Source organism: Crotalus tigris, unplaced genomic scaffold (genome assembly GCF_016545835.1).
Source record: "Crotalus tigris isolate CLP2741 ecotype Arizona unplaced genomic scaffold, ASM1654583v1 scf7180000017646.2482762, whole genome shotgun sequence".
In the NCBI taxonomy this organism is placed as follows: Eukaryota; Metazoa; Chordata; class Lepidosauria; order Squamata; family Viperidae; genus Crotalus; species Crotalus tigris.
In genome coordinates, this window is record NW_024096538.1 from 1,330,402 (window position 1) to 1,342,796 (window position 12,395).

Below are 12,395 nucleotides of genomic sequence, written 5' to 3' on the forward strand. Positions count from 1 at the left end.
GTGATCCTCATGCGAGAGTGGCAGCATGAACCGCATGCCAAGGCAGCATTGCTGAAGGCCGCAGCACGAGCCTCATGCGGGGGGTGGTGGCATGATCCTTGCATCGGGGGTGGCATCGCTGCAGGCCGCAGTGCAAGCCTCACACTGGTGGTAGCATCACCTTGAGTCTGGTGGCAGTGGTGCCACAAGCCTCACACAGGCACCGTCACTGAGAGCCTTGCGCACATGCTCACAGCCCGGTTTGCGTGGTGCACATGCGCAGCCTGTTTGTACACACACACACGTTTGGCCACATTCACATTTGCGCATGCGCACATAAGGCGCCTGCCCTTCCCTCTCCCACCAGGCCGCCAATCCAAAAAGGTTGGAGATCCCTTATCTAAATGGGTAAGTACAATTCTTAGAAAATTTACCCTCCAAAACAGCTCAAATTGCTCAAAAAGGCCCCCAACAACCTGAAAAGACTTTGGAGCGTTCCAAAGGAGATAACGTTTATGAGGTTTCCATTATTTAAAGTAGGTATCAAATTACGGGAACTAACAAGTGTTAAGACTGAAGCAACTTTTACTACAGCAAGAGATTTATAAAGATTAGTGCTTACCTGTTGATAATATATATGCTTGATAAGGGCATTTTTTATTTCATCAAATTGTGTATCAACCATTGTTCCTCTCGATTTTTGCTCATATTTAACGTTTTTCTTCTGGTATTCTTCAACATTACTTTTAATTTCATTCTAAGTATTACATATAATACATTATTTTTTGTACTATGCAAGGTGTTAGTCAACAGAATAGTATGAACTCAAAAAATTATAATTGAAATATAGTTAGAGCAAATTATACTTGAAATATAGTTACAGCTTAATATAAAATAGTACTGTTTATATTAAAGCAATTGTGAATCAGAGGGAATAATTTGAAAAGAACCTTCTTAAACAATCGACATATAGAGTAGGTTTCAAATATCTATACATAATTATACATGATTGTACTCAACATTATATCCATTGATCATTTCAATTACATACTATACAGTAGTATGTATAGTACATGGGGATTGAATGAGGAAATCTGGGCATAGAAACGTATATCACTCTTAACCAAGATTAAGCCATGATACATGAAAAAACATAGCCCATCAGAAGATACTTTACCCTTCTAATTACATATATGAAAATTTCCAGAAATGAATTTATCATAGCTTTCCATTTGCTAATAAACAAGCTATTCTCTGAACTAATACATAAGCCAAAAACTATGGATAAAAACTTAATCCTTGATTTAAAGCTGGTTTCTAATTCTGCTGCTTCTAGAAGCGATTTGGCAGAATTCTGGATTTTCTTGGTCTTACAATCATAGGGTTTTTGGTGTTGTTCACTGGCTAATAGGGTATGAACACTTTAGATCAGCTTTTTGCCAGTCATTTTTTTTCAAAACCATTTGAGATACTGCAGAAAGTTTGCCTTATCTAAAATTGGGAAATGGCTACATTCAATTAAAACGTCTTTTGATTTTGCAATCTGATCTAGCTGTATTCACAGCAATTATCATTCCTGGATTATTAGCATTGAAACATGCTTTGGATAGTTTTGAATACATATGTTTAAAAAGACAATTAAAAACATTATTAAGATTAATATGGATTAACTTAAGAAGTTTGGAATAAAGAACTGGAATACCTGACATTGGCAAGTTAATAGTTATGAGTCAAATAGTAATAAATATGTATCATGTGTTCCACATTAGAATGTTCATGTTTATTGGACACATCAAAAATTCTTAGGAAAAGGCTGGTGGTCAATTTCATTATACTCCAAATATAAAATCATGGAGGGAATACTTACATATATATGGACTTATCCTACCTAGACAAGTATCCACAAATTTGTTAATATGGTTTTAAGAAGAATAACATGTTACTTTTGAAAGCCAGTTTGGTATAGTGATTAGGAGAAACAAGGAGATCATGAATTCTAGGAAAGTGTGCTGAATATGTTTGCTACCTTATTTGTAAAAATAATAAAGGTGTAATATAAATAACATTATACAAATAAATAAAATAAAGAATGTAATGTTAAACATATTGAACATGGAATTTTGGGGCATACCAAAGTTATTTGTTTATAATGGAAAGAGAGACCCACCATACTTGATTCAGTGATACGTGTTCATTCTATTGCGAGTAAAAAGAGTGTTAAATTATTTCATATGATTAAGGTTTAATACTCTGTTCAAATATTAAACTGTTTTCTCTATGTATTCTGATGTGTTTATATCCCTTTTCTTTCATTCTTCTGTAAAGCAAAGCAAATAACCCCCCCCCCCAAAAAAGTCATAGACCCTAATTTGTCTGTAACAGACAACTGTGACTAAGTGTATCTTTTGAATTTATGTGCTGCTAACATGGAGGAAAAAGTGAAAACACTGTATTTGTGTGTGTATGCCAAGTGCATACACACATTTAACAAGTTACTATTTAATTGGGCTGAAGCTATAATAACACTTCCCTCTGGCTGAGCAATTCTTGACCGCCAGGATTGCCTAATCTCAAACATACAAAATCACAGGCATGCCCTGAATGGTGTCATATTTGATTCAACATAAGCAAAATAACAAATGTAATGATATCTAAATGATTCTCACTTTAGAACCATATCTATTTTTTTATGCAAAGTTCAGAAACTAATATGATACAGTCAGAACTGTTACACAGTAATAATTTAACTTAGAACTAGTTGATCACAACTCATCAGCTGTTTAAAGCATGAATTTTGCTTATATACTTGCCTCTAAAAGATAAGTTCCTAAATAACGAATTGGGTAGCACGGAGCCCCAAAGAGATGTTTCAGTTTCCCTTGATTTAATATTGTATTATTAGTTAAAACATGGGTAATATCTTTTGGTGTACTTAGTGTTGCATAAATATTGGCTTTCCCAGCTTTTAGAACTCTGAAAAAAATGGAAAGATAAATATTTCAAATGCAAATAAGATTCTATTTCAAAACCTAAATTTATAAAAATAATAATTTTTTCCCATAGTCTTTTCCACAATCACAGAATGGATATATGTACATATGTGTTTGTGAATATAGGTGCTTGTATATGTATGTGTGTATATGTATGTAAATCTCTCTAACAATACTCCATTACCTAAAAAAACTTCCTATCTATTCTTATTACAATAAGTGAATGTCATTGTTCAAGCTCAATAATATTAACTGTTCCAGGTAGAAATGATGCTAAGAGAAGAAATAATACCGAAGAATAAAACATTGAATGCTAAATAATTAAAACAACAATAAAACTCAGACATTTTCTAATGTTAAATTTAAGTACTATCAACTTATTCCCAAGCTGACAGAAAACTATTTCGGCTTGAAATTTGCTTTCCCCATAACCAAATTTTTTTTTGCCTGTTTGGAATCACTAAAGTCATTTGATTTTCTTCATCAGTAATGAGTGACAAAATCAATCAGATTTTTATATCTTGGATTTTGCTCTTGGAATGGTATCAGAAGAAACGGGAAAATACTGCTTTAATATCAGTACATCTAAAGATAACTTATTTCTATCTCATGGATGGGACTGAGACAAATGTAACATGACAGAAAAATGTTGCCATGGTAAATTTGTGTCATGGTTGATGTAAATGGGGAAAGATTCTTAAAATAAAAGATTGGTATACATGCATGTGTGTTTATATACATTTGTATACCGTCCCACCTAGGATTTATCGTATTTACATCCTACAATGCACATCTTGCACCCCCTCTCTGAACTGCACATCTCTCATGCACTGCCTCACACACCATGTCCGCACCCCACCTCTTGCACACACATCTTGACTTTCCCACACACCTTTGTGTATTTCTTCTGTGTAATGGCATATGGGATAGAATAAGGGTGGTTGGTTGGAAGATATGCTTAGAGAAGAGAGGACACACCCATAGATGCCCAAGGAGCAGAGAAAGACACTCAGAAAGGAACTAATTTCTTAGGCTGTAAAAGAGATGGTGGGAGATTTGTACCTTTCCAGACTTGGAAAAGTCTGTTAATGTAACCTTATAATAAATAAGGTAGAATTAGCTTATCTGGTCATGTGTCCAGTCTAGTCCACTTGAGAAGGTGACACTCCACCACCAAGCTGCAGCCACTTACAATTGCCTAGGGCTTGCAATTTCTTGCTGGCTCCCCCAGCGACTTTATTTTGGGTAACTGGCAAGAAGTTGCCTCAGCTAGTGACTGTGGGATTCACTTAAAAATAGCAACTGGAACTACCAGGATTGCCATTACTAAGCAATGCAGCCCTGCTTTATGACCACTTTGCTTAGAGACTGAGATGCCATTCCCAATTGCCATCTAAATCAAGGGCCACCTGTACAAAAACAGAATTTTGTTCCACTGCTTTGTGCACTAAAAAAATACTCACAATTAATGATGCTTAATTAGAGATTAACTCATATTAAGAACGTATCAGATAAAGAATACTACAAAAGATCTGATATCAAGCTTAGTAACAAGAAAAAAACACAATTATTTTCTAATGACTTAATCATTCATTAGATAAAATTTAAGCTCTTGTCCCTACCTTATCAAAGAATCCTCTCGTTTATCACGACTTATAATAAGCAGAACAACATTCCATCTGTGGAAGGCTCCTGTAGCACCAGAATGACTGAGCTTTTCGCGCCATCTTTTAGGTGCAGATTGCATTTGAGGTGAATAAAGAGAATCGTTTTTAATTTTATAACCCCATTCATAAGTTGTTTCATCAAGCCATCTGCCACTTTCGGCACTATTAATTATGTAGTCCTTAGTTAGTACCCATTTTCCTGAAAAACAAATGTGTCAACCACCAAATTTTTGTGTAAACAAACTGCTGTCAAACAAAGGTCAAATATAAAAATAAGCAAAAATTCTTAAGACAAAACAATTAGAGATTAAATGATATTTTATATTACTATATCTAACCATTTACAGATTTTTTTTTTGAATGTATATTTTTCCTGGGCATCATTAAATCCTGATCTTAGCTTAAGATCTATATATGTATTTAGTGGCATAATATCATATTATCATAAATAAATACTGTAATCCTATGGAAATATACTCGCAGGTAACACATTGCCTAATTTTTCGTTATTTATTCATATCAGTGGCAGCAATACCCTTTTACATAAAAACAAACTTTAACTTGTTTCATATTTTGATTCCAATCAGTTTCATTGGAGAGCAGATTGTGCCACTGCATAGTAGTATTTTACCAGATGGTATTTCTATAGGTGCTAGTTTTGGATGCCAGCAATCATCTGATGAAAAGGTACTCTCAGCCTCTTTGGGACAAGCTATTATATTGTGCTATAATACAGAATTCTCTGATTGAAATTTATGTTATAGCATATTTTAAGGGAATTGATAAAAATAATGGTGGCTTGGATGAATGAAATCATAATTATCAGATACGTAAATGCTATAACTACATCAAGTATACATAATATACAAATTTCATACATGTTATTAAAAATTCAGAACCAAATGAGAGACACTTGTGTTCAACTCAAATAGGAATATTGTGAATATATGTGGTCATCCTTAAGGGGGACATTTTAGGAGATCTTGAATTTGTTAAGTACCATGGTATTTCCCAAAAGTGCTTTTTCAAAAGGCAACTGGACTTGAAGATGTTTCACTTTCCATCCAAGAATCTTCTTCAGCTCATTTCTAATACCGGTATAATAAATTACTGCCAAAGTGCATTCTTTCTGTCTAAACTCTGATTAGACAATTTTCTCACTAAGAGACTGTAATTTTAATATTTGAGCAGTTAATAACTATTAATAATAGAGATGAGAAATGAAACTTGCGTTCAAGTTATTTTTGCACAAGCATGATTGGAAACAAATAGACAAAGTCCATTTAAACATAAACAACACTAATAAAAGGTATTCTGTTCACATATAGTCAAAGACTATGTATTGGATTGCTAGAAGAAATATGAGAAATATCAAATAATGTAAACAGTAATAACAATTATACCTTACCTGAGTCACAACAGAGAAGAAAAGGAACAAGCTAGCAGATTTCAAAAGATTACTAATTCACAAATATTCTTACATAATTGGTACTTTTTATAGTACAGGCACTGAAAAAAGTTATTTATGATCATTTTTTACCCTTACAACTATTGCAGCATTCCCATGATCACATGATCAAAATTCAGATGCTTGACAACTAACTCATATTTATGACGGTTGCTGTGTCCGGGGGTCAGGTGATCAGCTTTTATGATCTTCTGACAAGCAAAGTCAATGAGGAAGCCAGATTCACTTAATAATGGTGTTACTAACAACTGCAGTGATTCACTGCAGTTCACAACAACTGTGGCAAGAAAGACCATAAAATGGGGCACAATTCACTTAATTGTCTTACTTAGCAACTGAAACTTTGAGCTCCATTGTGGTTGTAAGTCAAGGGCTACTTGTAATGACTAACCCAGAGGAAAATGGTGTAAAAAAAAGTAATCCAAACCGAAGATTATATACAACCCAATTTCTATTCAGAGTTGGGAAGAGTTAACTCCATGCAGTTAATTCTCCTGTGCGCTGAAAGAACAGACCTCAAATTGGGGTGAAAATGCTAGTAAATGCCAAAAGGGAAAACACCAGAACTTCCATCCCTCCATAGGGGAATACGCTAGCGAACAGCAGCATTTCCACTCTTCTGGAGGGGAAACGCTATTGAAAACCAGTGTTCTGAAAGATTCAGAATGGTGGCTTTTATAGTATTTTCCCCTCCGGAGGAAATCCCTCTGTGCGCTGAAGGAATGGATCTCAAATCAGGCAAAAATGCTACCAAATGCCATAATTTTTGCAAATGTTCTCCCAATGAGGCAAGGACCCAGACCTCCCAAGTAGGGCGAGAGGCTCATGGCCTTTCCTTGCCCAACCATTCATTGAAGTGGTCATGTGGTATCTTGCTTTACGTCAGCTTCAAAATCAACGACCAAGATTCTGGTACCAGTTGTGGTTGTAGATGAAGGGCTATCTATATTCACCTTGTATCCTCACACCCTCAGGTTGGTCACTGTCTCGTCAATCTCCAAATTAATTAGAATATCAGGAATTCCTGATTACAAATGCCTATATATTTCAAAGAATTAAATCCCAAATAAGTATGCTATGTTAAAAACTGGGAAGCAAATATTACTGAGTATAATTAATTTAATGTAATTATAGCTAAAATCATTACGTTAAGGAGGAAAACCTATATACATTTAGCTTATTTTTATTTTTTTATTTATTATATTTTGGAGCTGCCTGATTCCTTGATGACTCATAGTTTTTACAATTAATAATAAGAAACAATTTACCCTTTGAACAGTGGCAGCAGCAAAATTTCACAAACTGATTATAACTCATGACCGAGTTGCCAGAATTATTCATTTGAAACTTTGACAGAGATTTGGATCTGTAAAAACTACTGGGACCCTCAAGTTGGTAAGGTTTTCAAAAATGAATAGGTAAAATCATACAGGATTTTAAGATTCAAACAACCAACTTATTTATAACATGTCTGATATAATAGTCATTGATGTTCCTATATCAGATGATTCTAGGATTAAGAAAAAAACAACCGGAAAACATTATGAACTATTGGGACTTAAATATGACATCAAAGTTGAACACTTAATGAAAAAGAAATCCATTGTTATACCAATCTTGACTTAAGGCCTCGTAGTGATAATTAAGGGACTTCCTCAATATCTGGAAATACTGAATTTACCAGACTTGAACACCTTATTTTTACAATAAAAATTTCTAATGCCTCTGACAAAGCCAATCTTTTCTGGAGAGCTACCCAAATCTCCCTATCAGTTTGGAGGGATACATTCCTCTTACTAGGATAAACTCAATTGGAGACAAATCATTATGTACTTATTTTAATGGAGATTATTAGAGATATTACTAAAAGATATATCTGGAGAAAAAATAATCAAACAACTTTAAAGGTAATAGAATATAAGAATAAAATAAGTTCAACGAAGTTTTGTGTTTCCAAATATGCAGAAAGAATATCATTGAGCCGAATACAAGTAGCCCTCGAGTTACACCATTTGTTTCATGATCATCTGAAGTTACAACAGCACTGAAAAAGTGATCCATTACCATCTTTCACATGACTTTTGCAGCATCCCTGTAGTCTCATGATCAAAATTTGGAGGTTTGGCAACTGGCATGTGTTTATGACAGTTGCAATGTCCTGGAGTCATGTGATCACCTTTTGAAACCTGACAAGCAAAGTCCATGGGAAAGCCAGATTCACTTAACAACCATGTTACTATCTTAACAACTGCAGTGATTCACTTACACCAAACTTACTTTTGTAAGTCAAGTCGTAGATAATGCATTTTATAAAATTACAAGGTAATGTTATGTGTGGGTGACACAAAAATTAAGCATTGGATATAGTTCAATTTCTCTAGTATTAAATCATTTGTAACAAAAGCCACCACAAGCCTAACAGCTGGTTCTAGGAGGACCTTACTATGCTTGAAGTTAACAGGGTATCTACATAATACTGTCATCAAAAATTCATGTTTGGGAGTAGAAGTGAGAATGGTTTGAAAGCTAAGGAGAAGGGTAATGAATGTGTTAACATAAACTATGTCTTGAATTTTGGCCTTTAATTCATTCAGCTTAGCATTTTTACTTCCATTTCTGCACTTTGCATAATGGTGCTTGCTCTCAATGCATGACGATGTGGATGTATATAAAGAATTTTTAAAAAGCGTGTGTTTTTTTTACTCAGACATTTCAAATTATATTCTTCTTTGTATATAAGCAGCACAGTAATCCATGTCAAGGTTTCTGCTATATTTTCATGTGCCATTCTTTTCCAAAGAATCATTATATGCAACTGGTTACTGTATCATCTGAAATAATTAAAGTATATTATATTTACCTGCTGCACATGCTGCTAGAAACTTTTCACTCTTGCAAGGCCTTTTTGCTATAAGATGAGTACAATTTTTATACTGCTAAAGAAAAAAAAGAGTTGTTATTTAAGGATCAGCAGGCATCTTTACTGTGGATCAGCACATTCCATTAACAAGTAACTCTTCGTGGGATTCACACAATAGTATGTTGGCTGCACAGAATATTCTAGCTTACATAAAATGGTATGGGCATGTTTGGAGTAAACCTGAGCTTTAGCTCTACATGTGGCAATATGATCAAAATGTGCCAAAATGACTATTGTACCCTTACTGTTAATAAGGAATACTGCAAAAGCTACAGGCATGACTAAAACTGGTAATTTAGGTTAACCCTTATCTTACTGGAAAACAATATGTGAAAAAATCTAATGATCAAAGCCATGATAAGAGTCATAGGTTAATACCTATGAGCCCATTTGGTACTGTGCTTCCTTTTCTTATCTCATGCCTTCATTTCTTACTCTTTTTTTCCATTCTGCAAATGATACTTATCCTGAAAGAAAATAATATATGTATATATGTATCCATTTATACCAAGACAAGAAACTGAGTTCAGTTTCCAATGAGAAACTTTCCAATAAAACTGCTGCAGGCCCATAATTACCTTATGTATTTTTATCAAGTACTATTACTTACCTCACTGTTAAGGAAAACACAGTCTAATTTCAGAAGCAACTGGATTAGAATTTCCTTTTCTTCATACTTAAATCCAGTTAACTGAATCTGTGGTTTCTCAACGACCCCTTCCATCTATTTAAAATGATTACATGAACAAAAAAAAGTATGACTGAAACTTCAATTATATTGAGATCAACAAGTTTCTGTTCAAATTCTAGTAACATTATATATAGGTAAAAAGGGTCAGCATTAGGGACATTGCTTCGTCTCTTTTAACCAGACAACATATATTCAGTTTTGACTAATAGCTGCCTTGAGACTGCAGGTATGGAAATGAAGCACATTTTCATCTCATGAGTGGCCAGAAGATTAAGGTCATCAAGTACTTCTCAAGTAAGAAAGCCAACAAAAGATGTTCCTATTAGATATAATCACCTTTGCAATTAGGAAATTATGAGGCAGTAGGGGAAAAAACTGCCTACCCACTTATTTTCGTACATACCCAGTGTATGTGTGTGAGAATGTGTATAAATAATAAGTAGCACATCTTTGGGGTCTGGTAATTTTGCTCTTGCTAGCTGAAGACTCTGATAAGCAACAATCAAAGAGTTCAATGCCTGTGGAGTGGCATTGTTCCTAGTCAGATCCCTAATAGCAGAACTTGGGGCAAGCAGACATCCATTGGGAACAAATAGTGATGGGGGGGGGAGGGATGTAAAAATGGCATGGTAGTACCTTAATTTTCCCATCACTTTATCCAGATGAAAAGCTACCCATGGTGATTCTGAATGCTTTCTTCATGGTAGACAGTCAAGCAACCACTCCTTCACAAAAACCTTCCAAGGCTCAGTTCTGGTGAATGTGGCTGCTTTCACAGGTTATTAAACCAGCCCTCCCATTTAATTTCTCTGATGCCTACTCTCCATTCTTAGTAACCCATCAGCACCAGATGACTGATAATTATATAGCTGACATAAATGCTAGCTTAACTGCCAGCACTTGTACTTTACTTTGCCAGTCTGATGGGAAGTCCTGTCTACTTTGCTATACAACTCCAGGAAAATTAAATTAGCCAGCCAGTAATGCAATAACTAATTATTTCATATGATGCCAGTATTCTTTCTACAGTTATGGGATTTATGTTTATGTCCAGAGTTAAACTAAATATTGGGCTGCAATCCAGGCATCCCACTCAAATTAAGATGATGTAAAGGGTTATGCAAAACTTTATCTGCAATAATTTCGGCGGGACTACCTGAACTAAAACTAAAGCAGGACCTCAGCTATTGCGACCAACAGAACAAATCTTTAATCCTATGTAAAAAAACACTGAACAACTAAACTTAACCTAAGCATGCATTGGCCCATATTCCAAGCCATCGATCAATGAAGAGCGATTAGCCAATTTGTTAACGACCTCGCTCTTCTCAAGGCATTTCAAATCCAACAGCAATAACTATAGAAAGAAAGGAAAAACACTCAGATTTCACAACCATTTATACCTGGAGATGAAACGATCAGCCCCTGCCTCAGTGCCGCAAACTTCACCTTCTTAACGCAGTTACGTATCCTGCTATGCCAGAAGCGTAAAGTAAGAAAACAACCGCTTTGGGACGGTGGGAAGATAGATAACGGAAATCGGTATTAAGAGCCCCTGAAGTGAGGCGCGTCTGCTCAAGAACGCCGCGGTTCTTTAAACGGCGATTTCCCACCCACGGGTATAAGTTGCCACCCCAACCAAAGCTTCAAAATTGGAAAGCATTCTGTCCACCGAGTCCAAAAAGCCCCTAAGGAAAAGCCGCCACCCGTCTGTTCCCTCTTACACTCAGCCCATCGCTACCCAAACGGAGCCACTACCGCGAAAAGTTCCTTCCGGGCCCTGTAAGCTTCTTCAGTCTCCTCCTCGTTCCCGCGCACGGTTCAGGCTGACAGGCTCCTCCCCCGGAAGTTGGAGCCGTTCCGGGCCGTAGCTACTAACGCCCGTTGGTCTCCGGGGTTACCAGGTTTAGCACACAGGGCGGCTGGCCTACCTGGTAAGTGACGTCGGAATACATCTTCCTCGCAGTTAGGGGGCCTCAGGTGATACGTCGGGATCTGTGACTGTTTGCCTCCCTCCCTCGCTCTCCTCTCGCTCTCCACTGGGTTTTCGTGAACCTCTTAATGCTCCTCCGCGCCCCTCCCTGAGATTCAGGTTGTTGACCTGCCGTAAAAAAGCGTGGCGGCATTTTGAAAACTGTCCCATGTATTTATCTTTGCGGAGGATTTCATCTTCCTTCCCTGCAGTTGACGAAGCAGATCCTGATCCAGGACGTGTTAGTTTTAAAGATATCTCAAAGATTAACGTTACATCCGGAGTAAGAGATTCCACTCGTGTGGGCGTATTACATTGTGGCTCATGCCGTGTATTCGCTGTTTTCCTTTCATTGCCTGCCTCCTTCATGCTCGTCTGAGAGTTAATGGACTGAATGCAACAGGGTTTATTTTTCAGGAGTGTACAAACTCGTATTTTTCTTTTCTTTTTTCTTTTTTATTAAATTTTTATTAAATACAAAGAAAAAAAAGGATTAAAAACATTGAACATGGTAAATCGTCTTTGACTGACATCTCAGTCCATATTGTACATTAATTACATATATTATACCTATATACAACTATACATTTCTAGTCTCTATCTCAGTTTATCTCTTTACTGTGACCTCCATTTTTTCCCTCCATCTATAAAATTTATTCCATATTTGATAAAATTCTGTTTCTTCCTGATTTTTTAATCTTTTTGTTA

General features: G+C 35.9%; 2 protein-coding genes across 10 annotated transcripts in view; one reads left to right on the plus strand and one right to left on the minus strand.

Moving 5' to 3' along the window:
* SLF1 (SMC5-SMC6 complex localization factor 1) overlaps positions 1-11,738 on the minus strand; it is a 36,550-nt gene extending 24,812 nt beyond the window's left edge. The window contains exons 1-6 of one of the 7 annotated variants that reach the window (XM_039335694.1): positions 11,647-11,738; positions 9,635-9,748; positions 8,965-9,037; positions 4,592-4,835; positions 2,790-2,952; positions 602-736 (exon numbers count right to left, since the gene is read on the minus strand). In XM_039335694.1, the coding sequence (XP_039191628.1) occupies positions 602-736; positions 2,790-2,952; positions 4,592-4,835; positions 8,965-9,037; positions 9,635-9,748; positions 11,647-11,670 (753 nt within the window). In that variant the 5' untranslated portion in view covers positions 11,671-11,738. Of the gene's footprint in view, positions 1-601; positions 737-2,789; positions 2,953-4,591; positions 4,836-8,964; positions 9,041-9,634; positions 9,749-10,351; positions 11,528-11,646 lie in introns of those variants that run through there. The other 6 variants (XM_039335693.1, XM_039335699.1, XM_039335697.1 and 3 more) reach the window with 6 other exon arrangements.
* The window catches only part of KIAA0825 (KIAA0825 ortholog), a 192,860-nt gene continuing 192,040 nt past the window's right edge, over positions 11,576-12,395 (plus strand). For 2 of the 3 annotated variants that reach the window (XM_039335690.1, XM_039335692.1), the window contains exon 1: positions 11,576-11,649. The gene's annotated coding sequence lies outside the window, so the exon portion shown is untranslated. The remainder of the gene's footprint in view (positions 11,650-12,395) is intronic. The other variant, XM_039335691.1, reaches the window with a different exon arrangement.